The 13805-nt window shown below is 36.1% G+C and overlaps 1 protein-coding gene across 6 annotated transcripts in view; it reads right to left on the reverse strand.

Annotated features, from left to right (window-relative positions):
* Positions 1-13805, reverse strand: part of LOC114453917 (dipeptidyl aminopeptidase-like protein 6) — a 312385-nt gene that overhangs the window by 72865 nt on the left and 225715 nt on the right. For all 6 annotated transcript variants that reach the window (XM_028433929.1, XM_028433928.1, XM_028433930.1 and 3 more), the window contains one exon: positions 12204-12302. In XM_028433929.1, the coding sequence (XP_028289730.1) occupies positions 12204-12302 (99 nt within the window). The remainder of the gene's footprint in view (positions 1-12203; positions 12303-13805) is intronic.

Genomic DNA, 13805 nt, shown 5'->3' on the forward strand with positions numbered 1-13805 from the left:
ACATCCAGTTAGCTCCTGCTGTGAAAAGCTCTCGCTTAATCGCACTCATTTTTGGTTCGATTCACTCAAGCATCCTACAAAGAGAAGCCTGAGGAGTAAATTATCTTACTTTGAAAAACTGCAAAGGAAAAAATAAAGTATATGAGGATATTATTTTGTTAAAAAAAAAGGCGGAGGTAATTTTATTGCACAAATAATGAATAATCTAACATTGTACTGCAAACATGAAACAACTGATTGTTAACGTTAGACACGTAAATTGCTAAATTACAGCTAATAATGAATAATCAGAAAAACATATGTTCAACCTGCAAAGGATCTTAGTCCATCCTATTACTAGTCAGAAATACCTCTGAGCACTTTTAGACAAAACTAAACAAAAGCAAGTATACATTACAAAAATATAAAGAATTACAACATTGCAGGAAAATACAGTAAAAGACAAGAAAAATACAGAAAATACTCAAAATACACAACACACAAAACTGCGACTGTAAATGAACAAAAACAACAGTTATACGCAAAATTACTCAGAAAAAAAAATTACAAAATTACAGAAAATTACAACTTAAGTACACAAAAAAGACAATAAAAAAACAAAAGATTTACTCTGCAAACCCACAGTACTAACATTGTTGCATAACGACAACATAAATATACAATATGACTCCAAAAAACATACATTTTACAGAAAAAATACACAAAAGGACAACAGAAATACACAAAAGGCAATCATAACAAGCAAGACAACAACAAACATATATACACAGAATGACAGAAAACACAAACACACATTTTTGTGGCCCGCACTGTGATAGAAGTTGCCCACCTATGCTTTAGCACCTTATTCACCTGAAAAATGTTATTTTTAAAATTTAAAATAATTCTGGACTTATCAGTGGCTTTTAATTACTTTTTTTTTAAATTATTTACAAGAATTCAGCTGATCAAATTTGTCAAGATTTGAGATTTTAGGATGCTGTGCTTTTATTTGATCAGTGCCTGCCAGCTGTTTACCTGCTCTACACAAATCCAAGAGATCCACTGATGCCGGTTGACTTTTCTCTGCTGACGTTTCCCTGTGCTCGCAAATAAAGCGCCACAAAAAACCGTGTGTGATCAGAATTTTTAGGACTATCCGGAGATTTGAATCCCATAAAAAAAAAAAAACATACACCCGTAATGACGACGACATTAGGCATCACCGCAGTGATTGGTCTCTCTAGTTAGGAAGGTCAAGTCTTTACGCTGACCTTGTAGCGCCGTCGCATTGCAACAGTCGCTCTAATTATTCACAATTTGCAAACATAATCATACTATCGTTTAAAACTAAATGTCAACAGTCTCACGATATTAGTACGCACATTAGGATGACAAATGTTTGTTGAATTTAATAAGTGCGACTCATGCTGTTTGGGTGAACAAACATGGCTAAGCTCAGTGTTAAAGCAGCTGAAATGACAGCGAGTGATATTATTATTAGTGAGCATGTTTCAGGGATTGAGCCTGTGTGCCACACAGGAACGTTAGCGTTAATTAGACGTAGCTACTAAAAGGAGAATAAACATTGCTTTATGCGCTGACGATGCCAACCTTATGTACTGACATTATTGTGTGAGCATGTGTGTTTCCACACACAGAGAAGATTTATATCACAGATGGGCAAACATTATCACAGTGGAACCCACAATGAGGTGATTGATCTGAAAGCCACTTTATTAACAGTCATGTTGGCATTTTGAATAAATAAGAATAATCTGAGCTTCAATACAAGAAAGAACAAAGAGTTTTGTATATTTTTCAGTCATACTGTTTGTTTTTATTGTTGTTTTGTAGATATTTGGAGCAAATTTAGTATATTTGCGCCGTCATTGTGTATGTTTGTGAAGTCATTGTGTGTTATTTTTCTGACCTTGTGTATTATTTTTTTCTTGTGGACTGACGTAGGAGTCGGACACACTTTGTCCTATATGAAAATCAAATATAAACAGTTCTGGAGAGTACAGATCTGCAAACAAACATACACTAGACTCTTATCACCCATATTGTTTTTGGTCTTTTGCCTTTTGTGTTGGAAATCTCATCATTACATCCACCAAGAAAGTAATTTTGTCACTGGTGTTTATTTATTAGCAGAACCTAACACATTTTGACAAAACTTAAAACAAAAAACAGACCTTACGCCATGGAAAATTCCATTACATTTTGGAGGGGCTCCGGATCAATATGATGATTTTGGATCAATTTAAAAATAATAATAAATTCCTATCTATCATCATTGGTAAATATTAAAAAAAAAACATATCTCAGTTCATAATTGACCAATCTTTATGAAATTTGACTCAGTTATGTTGGGTTGGTTCTTTAATTACCTCGCCAAGTTTCATTTGGATCAGATCCTGAATGCGCATTTCATTGTGATTTCTCTGTAAAAATTGGGGTGCCCATACATTTGGACTGACTGTATGGTTATTAATGGGATTGGGAATAAAATAGAATAGGTACCATGGTCAAGATAAGTGATCCAGGAGGAGGTTTGCTACTCAAAATTAGGTCCCTTTTTTCCAGGACATGAGTTTTTTTTAAGCTAGCAGAGCTAATACTTTGATGTTCATCAAATGTGTGTGCGTTATTTCTGACTCTGTGTAAATAAAGTTATTACAAAGCCATCCTCGATCCAAGTCACTGATGGATTGCTCTGATCTAATTTTAGCAAATAGGACGAACCATAACAAGGACCACATTTTTTTTTTTTTTATTAGCGTTGCGTTGCTACTCAGATCAAAGATGACATCTAACGCTTTAGATGTTGCCTTAAACTTTGCAGCTGCCGAGCCACGAGAAAGAAGAATTCATGGTAAGATATGATGAAGGAACTGTATAATTCCCAATCCACCTTACATCAGATGTCCTTATTTTATTTCTCCTGGAATAACATTGGCATATCTAATCTAGCTGCACATCTAAAGAGAAAGAGAATTTTCTATTCCTGCAGAGCGTTTCCCTTCAAGCATTAGATAGGTAGTAGTAAAACTATGTCATCCACAGACACTATGGTACAGAGCACGCAGTGAGAGTTCAAAGGGAATAAATTGGCTAATTTGACAGGTCTCATTAATATTAGAAAAACACCAGTAGTCAAACTCAGTAGAAATAATTAGGAAACAAGATATCCCTGTGTTGTGCATTAACTGATATCATTATGCGTCTCAAAGTCACACCGATGGCACGTCTCAAAGCTGACCGCTTCTCACACAGCTGCCTCTTCCTTTTAACAAACACGGGCGAGGCGAGAGGCAAACAAGAGGAAGTGGCGGCTGAAATGGCAAACAGATGCTCTTTGCGTCCCCCGGGGCGAGCGTCACCTTGCTGCTACTACAATGATAGTGTCACATTCAAACAAATGTGAGATCTCAGCAGGGACTGCTGATTAGGATATTTGCTAAAAGGCATACAATGGTGAAGATTGAGCAACTAGAAAATTGATGAAGATAGCAGGTTCAGTTCCAGAATAAATCTATACAGGATGTATTAAAGATCCACAGGATTATAAAAGGCTTGTTTGGCTTGAGGACAAATGCTTTACTATGATCAGCCATGTGCGGGTATCCCAAATAATGGTGATGTAAACAAAGTGATGTTTTTTTATCACATGAATGCACTGCTAGATGATCACTCTAAAGCTGAATAATAGAACTGCTACAAGTCTTGATAGTTTTATCAACCTATCAACACAAGTAATATCCTTTTATATTTGGGCATCGCCTTTTTGAAAAATTCACCTAATCAACATTCACGTACGTTGTGGTCATGTTGGGCTAACTCTTTATTCCCAAAGTCTACACCAGAGGTCACCAACCTTCACCGTAAATTCAAAGTTACTGAACAATCCGAAGGGCAACCAGTTTGATATACACTAAAATACAACTACAAGTTCCGAGTTTCACTTTAATTATAGGGAAAGATCATGAAGAAAGACTTAGCACCCTCTCAAAAAGGTAGGAAATACTTACATTTTAACATGTAACACTATTTCTTTTAACTCATTCAGTGCCAGCTGTTTTAAAGTATTTTGACTACTTTTTAAAGACCCACAGAATATTTTGTACTACGACAATCAGAATTCTGACACCAGATTCTGAAATAATAGTTTTTTTCAGCTTGCTTCTGTAATCCGCAGTTGAATAGAGGCAAGTTTCACAGAAATTGCCAGTTTGTGACAAAAAGCTGAGAAAACAGCTTTTTCTGAAAAAACCTCTGAGTGACTTTGAAGCAATTTTTTTTTTTTTTGCTTTAGTGACACCTCAACATCGGTTTCCTTCTATAAAACTACAAAAACAACACTGAGACCGGGCTTTTGATGGCAACATTATTATTATTATTATTATTTTGTTATCTATGTCAGAGTTGAATTGATTTCTTACTGTATTTTGGCCGTCCTCCAAGTCTCTCCCCGTCATTCTCCACACACGCAACTTCCTCCTCATCCCGCACATGCCGAGTGTCACCGCTTGCCCCGTTTTTTTGCTCGTTTTATCTCACCATCACAATACTCTCAATGGTCCACTTAGGTTCGACACATGCTCTGGTCGAGTGTGCGCTGCTGTGAACTGCTGGGAACTTCAGCATCAACTCTCGTAGCACCATTTTCTGTCTCGTAAACTCTTTTCCTCTCCCTCTGAGCTCTGTCCATCACGGGTGATTTCTCATTCATAGGTGCGCTGCTGCCACCAACATGTCACCAGTTGGTCACTGCATCATGATACAAGTTAAATATTCACCGGAGAGCTTCATCACACTGTCTCCTAGCAACCCCAGGCAAAAAACACAATTCACGTCTATAGACGTGAATGGCACTCAATGGCACGTGAATGGCACTCAATGAGTTAATTTATACTGTCATTTCATTTTCAAATTGCCATTTCTGAAACATTTTATAGGGAATCTCTATGATCTTATTTTACTAGCCACAAACAATTATGTAACATTTTATAAAACTTTCTTTTTTAATTTTATTTTCTTAAAACTGGAGCAACTTTAATGAAATCCTATCTGCGATACTTGAACACATTTGACTCAATTATTCAGTCAAAATAAACATTTAAAGTTGCTTAATTAAAAAAAAAAAAAAAAAAACAAAACTTATCAGGTCCAACATTTTCTACTCTAGTAAGGCTTTCACTAGATCTGTCATCTGAAATGATCTTTGTGAGTTTGAAGCCTGATAAATCTGATTTTAGTTAACTGGTGACTAGTGCTGTTGTTAAAACAGGCCTGAGGGCACCTCATGAAGTCCATGCGGGCAACCTAGGGCCCACAGGCATCGTGTTGGTGACCCCTGGTCTACACTAAAATATCATTTTAAATCTGACACTTTAAGTGCTTAGTTACATGTCATCCATTCAGACGTATTACTGAAGAAAACCAGGAACATTACAGTGGATGGATTTCACCAGGGAAGGAGAAATGGGATGTTGAAAATGTTGACGGGTGCTGCATTAAGATACCATTATCATCCATCTTACTACAGATCCACACATGCCTTCCAGCTGAACAAGGAAGACACCTTAAAACAGGAAGTCTACGCTATCATGGCAACCATCACATGCCTTTAACCTCATCAAACCAGTGCGAGTTACGTGAATGGAACATTTCCTTGAATAATCACTATGTCACAGTTTGTTAAACATGTCGCCCTCAACAAGTGTGAGTTTAAAGGGCACCTGTAGTGAATTTTAATTGCAAACTCAATCAAAACTTTATATACAGTAAAAAACTAGAGGTTTAGTTGGGTAAATGAGAGGAAATGGGCATCTGCCTGTCACAATTCTGATTGAATCAAGTAAAAGAGTCAAGTGCTCAAAAGTGGAAGTGCATATTTATCAAAATAAAATACAGATAAAAATGACAAAAAAAAACCATGTAATTTCAATAAATCCCAAAAGCTTTATTCCATTTTTGTGGCTAGGCAACAAATGTTCCATGGCCCAGAGGTTGGGGACTACTGGTCTAGAATAAAAGGCTCAGTCGATGTAGTCCAATCTCCCTGAGCTAATTTCCAATTAATTCTTATTGTCTGAAAGATATAATGCAACAAGAATGACTGACAGCTCTCTGACAAATACAACGAATATGATACACTTGTGGGTTACAAGTTAATATGGGCACCAGTAGATCTGTAACATCCAGAGTTAAACTGTGTCCTTAATTAAAGGAGCAATAAAAGACATCCTTAAATGAGCAGGAAGGTGCTCGAGTAGATTTAATAGACTAAAGCTGATTAAAGATTACTGCAAAATGAAAATATGATTGGTTGATAATTATATATGCAGTATTTTATATATAAAGTCTCTGTCTTTGGAAATGATGATTAGAGACTCAATCACCAGGTCTTTACAAAGTTGTCTCTTATATTGTAGTGGCACTTTCCAATGACAACAAATGACAAAACTGTGATGAGATATTTCTTCCGCTGAGTTTTCCTACATTGACATATTGATATAAAACAAATAAAAATACTTTTTGTATTTTCGGTACAGTATTTTTGCATCACTCTATTTGGTTTGGGCACATTTAAACATTTCCGATTCAAGCTCTAGTGACTTTAATGACCTTCCAAATAAAATCACCTCTTATCTGTAAGACGTACGATTGTAATTGGTTTGCCATGCACTGGGAGCACAGAGGAGGAGCAGATGTTGGCCTCCAGATGTGTACAGTAACGCCACATTTTGTGAAATCCATCAGGGTTCAGTTGAGCACAATCGATTTGTTTACAACCTCTGGGTCACAGTGGGTAACGACAGCAAACCAGTCACTGGAGAAACGCTAAATCATCAAGTGCACATGGGGAACTTACTGAGAACTGTGTGTGTGTTTAACATAGGATCTGTTGACATGACACATTACTAATCACATAAATATGATTTTACAGTGTTTTATTTACAGACAATGACAAAAAGGAATGCTCCGTGATGTACCAATGTGGGTGACCAAAAAATGCAAAAAATGTGTTCTGTGCAGATGATTCATCCTTACATTATGCTGTTCCTTCATGTAGGCAATTAAATGATGTCCTTAATAAGGCACTGCAAGTTTTACTCAATTTGATTTCTTGTAATATGTTAGTTCTCAATATTCCTGAACCAAAAAGCATTTTAATAGGTTCAATAGTAAGAAAGAAAGAACCCAACAAGATGCACATGAACAAGCATTTAATGACAGTGGGAAATGTTAGATTCCATACTTTCTTATAGGAGTCATATTAATCAAATAATCTTATACATGAGAAGTGTTTAGTATTATGTCAATTTGACATAATAAAAAAATAAAGCTAAAAAAAGTCAAATGAACACTGGATTGACACAAACTGTCTGAACCGTTTGTGTCAACGGTTCAGACATGAACTGAATCATAGTATCATAGCATAGCCTAGCCGCTGGAGCAGACATGGGCTCGTCTGTAAACGGCCGCATTTACTAGTTCAATAAATGGGAAGAGATTCAAATTCTGACGTAGCCGGTTATGATTTACAGTCCGCATAAACAGGACTGAATCATAACATAACCTAACCGCGAGAGCAGACATGAGCTCGTCTGTGAACGGTCGCATTTACAGACCTTGGAGTCACTGTTAGTTTACCAATAAACGGGAAGAGATTCGTCTTCTTCATAATAAGTATTGACTAGGCCACTGACAGTGAAACCCAAGGTCAAGGCAGGCTGACTTGATAATACTGTATCATGTTTTTCTGCAGTCAGTGCCTTCTCCTCTCCCTTCTCTCTCTTTTCTGTTTCAGGTGTCTTGAAGCTTGAGCCGGCAGTTCCTGATCTGTGGTTCACGGCTCAACTAGTCTGGGATACTCTGATGTTCTATCTCTCTATCCTGTTCTGTTGGTCCTTCTGTCCACTAACCCCAACCAGTCGAAGCAGATGGCGGCCACCTCTGAACCTGGTTCTAACGGAGATTTCTTCCTGTTAAAAGGGAGTTGTTTCTTCCCACTGTTGCTAAATGCTTGTTCATGTGGATCTTGTTGGGTTTATGAAATTTACATTGTGATAAGCGCATTGAGATGACTTTGTTGTAATTTGTACTATACAAATAAAGTTCAATTGAATATTGTACTGTGGTTTGGGCATCTGTCACCAATAGTGAGCTTAGAAAGCTGCTGATTGCCAAAATAAGGCTAAACATTAGCCTTAAGTACAGCTGTAATGTTTAAATCAGTGTTGATCAGTAAAACACCTGACTTCTTATTCAAACAAATGGTTATTCAAAACACTGTCCATTACTTTACCATTAGAGGGTCTAGCAATGATCAGCTAGCAATAATTATTTGGAATAATTTGCTTTGATATCTGTGTCATATGTAAGTAAACGTAATTTAAAAATAAACTTTAAATCCCATTTAAGAATGGCTGTATGAAAATTAATGACAAATGTTAAATGTTTGTTTTTTTATTTTAACATTTGGTATACTATTAAATGTATTTTTAAATTAACATATTGTCATTGATGTGATTGTCTGTTCTGTATTTTTATTTCTATTTGTGGACTCACAGAAAGACGAGCTGGTTACTACGGCACCAGCTAGTAAAGATCTTAATAAAATAAACAAATACAATGTTTCTATTAAAAAAAAGCACATTGGAACAAGCAGTGACAAATCGCAACAAAAGCAACACCCTCCCATTGTCACCACCCACAGACAAATGAGGGCTGCGGTTCCAGGTGATTGGGTAACTATTGACGCATGTAGAGTGAATCATTTGGAGGAATGTCACTCACCAAGGACATGCACACATTCATATGGTATCGTGTAGAATAGCGGCATAGACCATGAATAAAGTAATAGTTACATGCAGACTGGAGCTCATGTTGATGTTATTTCATTGGCTTTTCTCATGACGATAAAAGCAGATTATGTACCTTATAAATGTATATTCTGTTCCTACTCAGTGGAAGAACTTCTTCATGAATATCTGTTTCTTTATATAAAATAGTACAAGATGAATGGGCCTTCTCAGAGAAAGACATTCCAACATTTAATTGCTAAACAACTTTAGGCAAACAATAACTGAGGCTAATGAGGCTAAAATCTTTGCTTCCGTCCAAAAGATGAAAAATCTATTTTTCTCTACATGAGCTGTCATCTGCGACATCAAGACCTTTTTTTGTGACTAATGGGGTGAGCCAGGGTGGGATCTTGTCACCCATGCTTTTTAACCTTTACATGGATGATCTCTCCCAAAAATTGAAAAAGTGTAATAATGGCTGTATGATAGGGGAAAGGCTGTTAAACCATCTACTTTACGCTGATGACCTGGTCATCATGTCACCCGACTCCGCAGGCCTGCAGCAACTGCTTAAAGTGTGCACAGAATATGGTGAACAATATGACATCAAGTTTAACCCTAAAAAGAATGTTGTGATGATTGATTACACTATATCGGGACATTTCCTAAGTATGCACGGTGGGCACACTAGCCCCATGATGCATTGCGAGCGGAATGTAAAATCGTCCTGGGACAGGCTTCCATTTTTCAAAACAAAAGCATTTCTTCTTGCATTTCGTTAGTTTTTTTTTTTTTTTACCTTTTTGTAAATAGGGCTCTTGTTTTGAAGTTAACCAGAAGTTTTGTTAGTAGCACAATGGAGGGTCTCCGAAAATCTACAAAATGTTGGCATGAAATGTGTTTTTTGTGAGTTTTATAGATCAAATGAGCACATGTTGATATTCTACTTGGTCACTTGTCTCACTTTATCACTTTCAAAGTTGGATAATCAACAAAGTAAATAATAAATTTAACAAAATTTAACAAAATATTTAACCTCAGTGTAATTCAGGTTTTTGTCATAGGTTCGAAAGGCATCTTGGGAATCTTGTACTGAATGAGAATGCTCATCATCCTAATCATACTTCTAGCATATAGTAGACAGTATATACTAGTATATATTGTAGGCAAAGTGCGGAGTATGCCATTTCAAACACAGGCAGAGAGTACGTGAAGGTGAAGGAAATGAGTAAAAGAAAACAGAGCAAAGTTTGGACAAATCTTAATGTGATGAACAGTTCCAGAGCATAGATTGTAGACTAAACTACTCCACCAATCACATCCTGCACAGACACATGAGAGCAGTCCATCCATCACTCACAATAACTGAACCTTTATCATTGCAGCACTCTGACGTTAAGTATACAAAGGCATTATAGTAATAGTTAATGTAAGCAGAGAGTGATGATGATGACGATGATGGAGGATAACAGAACGTGCTTTAAAATAGTAACTGTTGTAAGTGCTTGAATAGCTGTCATTTTGTTTGATTTTCAGATATTTATTTGCACATTTGTTTTATATTAGAAAGCTTCATATTTAGTGTTACTTTAGAAAAAAGAACAAGAACATCTCTCTGTTCTGTTCCTCCTGTGAGCTGGGTTGTGGAATCGTGTATTTAAAAACTCTAACAAAGTTTTCTGTATTCCTTTTTCATTTTGATTTACTAAGATCCCAAATAAACAGGTTTGCACTCGCTGTGTGTGATTTACTAAGAACGCCTGTGCAGATAATAACCTCTTTTTCTTAGGGTTTTATGCTCACAATGTGGGGGAGCAAAGAGGCCACAAGAACAAAATGAAATGGTGGAGTTGACTGTGGAAGAGACAAATCAACATATTGTTGAATCACGGATTTAGGCATCAAGCAGCTGAAGCACAGTGTGGATATTGAGTGTCCACATGTAGAAAGAGCTAAACTCTGTCTCACCTTCTAAAACAGATCTGTATGGCATCGTGGTTTCGTGAACTTTGAAACTTAATGAAAAATATTGAAGATCAAAGGCTGTCACGGTGTAGAAGAGTTGGAAGATAACTACTTATTGATTGGACCTCACTCTTTGCCCTCACTATAGATAGATAACACATTTAGATAATGTGCCAAAACAAGTTAATGGAGCTTTTTGTAATCTCCTCATAATGACCGGGAGTAGAAATTGTCAGGCATTGTAAACTAAAGCGACTGCTGATTGGTTAGATTCCTTTTACACTGATATGAATCGGCGTTTCTGTCTATAAGCAACATATGCACTTTCAGTGGGACCCATGAGCCACTTGAGGGCCACAAAACGGACTCTTCAGCCTTATCTGAGGAGAATTAAATGTACACAATTTTAACCTCGGTATGCCTAAAATAACTGTAGGATGCAAGAGTAAAATAAAGCAGTAGTTAGTGTTTTTGAGGCTTAATTAAGTCAAAATTGTCGGACACCTGTCAGTCGACAGATGTGTGATATGATTGACAGGTTTCCTTAATTCCCTTCAGAGAGGATAGTCACAGGAAACAGCACGTCATTTAAAAAAGAAGTTATGAATTTGGATTGAAAAACGGGAAAAGAAAAGTGAAAAGGAAAAATAGTCTAAAGGTGTTTGTTTTGGGGTGAATATGAATACTTGTTAGCATGAATTAGCATGCTTATATTCCCCAGCTCAATTTACCACATGACAATTTGGTGCCCTTGGCCACTTCTAATTCAGAAATCCTCACACAAGGACCTAAATGACTTCGTCTTTGACCATTTCTTTTAGTTTTAGAAAACAAAAACCCAATCAAATATGTATACTATTTTTTTGTTATTTGTTTTACTTTAATCCTTATCTTAATTATTTTAGTTTTAATTAAAACAGCTATCTAAAAAATGCAGATAAAAAATACATTGAAAAAAGAAAGAAACACTACTTTTTATCTTAATATATAAACAGAATAATAAAAAAAAAAAAACTCTAGACAAAATGTAAAAAACAAGTAACAATATATATACTGTATATACACAATGAAAAGGGCATTGCAGAAAAAATATTGTATCGAATAATAGTACAAAATAATAATATTACTATTTATTTTCTGAACTGAGACCAATAGCGGAGCATTCTGGGGTCACATCAAAAAAAATCAGTGAGGTTCATTGTTTATTATTATTTTATAGGCTTTTTCACATTAACAAATAGTACCAAGTTCTATTAATTGAAGAATACACTATTTTTTTTCTCCATGTGCAGCTCCACCTGATGGACGGATGGATAGCATTAGCATATACTGGCTCTGATGTAACTAATGAAACTTTGAGCATAAATCTAGAAACGGTGCTACAGATGTGGATGTATAATGTTAGAAACAAAGAAGAAGAAGAAGAAGAAGAAGGAAACTCACTGCTAATCCATTTAGCGTTGGGGTCGTGAACCTTGAAGTCTTTTCTGAAGAGGTCTCCAACCAACACTTTGCCTTTAAGAGCGAGACGATCATCTTCACCTGCAGAAAAACAGCACAATCACAGATTCAGCTTTAAAGTGCTTTGCTTTACAGTTGAAGTACTTTAACCTTAAGCTAAAGTCAATAGGTAAACCTGACTGAACAGTAATAGCAAATGAAATGCAGGATCAACAATACAGCTTCATTTTCAGAAGATGTATTTGCTTATTCTGCTCAACAGGTAGTCATATAAATATAAAACAGAGACTTTTCTTTCCCATTTTCAGCCCTTCCCTCAGAAGAATGAGGACCAGCCCTCATTAATATTTTATACCCAGAAACTTAATAAAATAAACCAACACTGTTTGAGATGATTATTATCATCATTATTATTATTTTGCATCTCTGGTCTTTGATAAAGATTACTGCCACCTCCAATCTTTAACACACACTTGCAAAGGATGCTTCCGGTAATTTATTTTAGCCTAATTTCATCCATCAGTGCTCATCGTCTATCGGTCCCACTATGACTCATTTAATCTCCATATACAGTAAATGGTGTGAGATTAATGTTAAAATTAGATACACATTGGAAATTCCACAACCTACGACATCTTCAGCACACGGTCTGAACACATACAAACTGATTGATTCACAAAGCCAGGATCGGAGTTTCACAGTGTAGATTTACAAAGGAAAATAAACTGCAATAATTCAAACAAGCAGGAAAAAAATCTGCATCTCAGATTTAGGAAGATGTTCACTGGAAACTGTTAAATTTACACAGTGTATTAGAGGTTTACAAAGGTGTGGGGATGACGTTTATTTACTTACTTGAATATTTTTATTATATAGATACCTTTATTTCAGACTCGGGGTCCATGAAAACCATAAAAACAAACTCAAAAATATATATAAAATTTTATTCGCTTCTTTTATTTGGGGTATATGTGTAAGTATGTGTAGATATTAAGAGATCGGACAAAATCTTGCAATATTAACAGTTCAGATTATTATTTTCTGTCTTTTTTGCCTTTTCAAAATATCATATCTTGTCACCTCACCCCCAGTAGATACAGTATACATCAGCCTGATTACGAGCTACCCTTCACAATCAACTTTAACAAGTCAGAGTAGCATCTAAAACATGCAGGACAGGAGCTCTCCAGGACCCGACAGATCATCCTGTTGCTACGACTGCATCAACGGGTTCCAAAGTGTGAACAAATGCAAGAAAGCACTTGGCATGATTCATCATCGCCAATGAGAAAAAAAAAGAAAAAAGAACATCTGAAGATCCATTAGGTGAAGAAAAAAAAAAAGAAGCCGTTCCAGGGTTTGTGCTTCAGGGGAAAAACAAAAAAAGAAGGCACTCTATGTTCAAGCCTCATTGAACTCACAACTAACTCACAGACAACAAAAACAGTGTTCAAACTAGATACTGAGACTAAATCGCTCATTATACTACAATACCTTCAAAAAAATGTGATGATGAAGATGCGATTTTCTATCAATTTATCCAATCTATCCTGATCTGAGAGAAAATAACCTAAACCTAAAACA

This window comes from Gouania willdenowi, chromosome 20 (genome assembly GCF_900634775.1).
Source record: "Gouania willdenowi chromosome 20, fGouWil2.1, whole genome shotgun sequence".
Lineage (NCBI taxonomy): Eukaryota > Metazoa > Chordata > Actinopteri > Blenniiformes > Gobiesocidae > Gouania > Gouania willdenowi.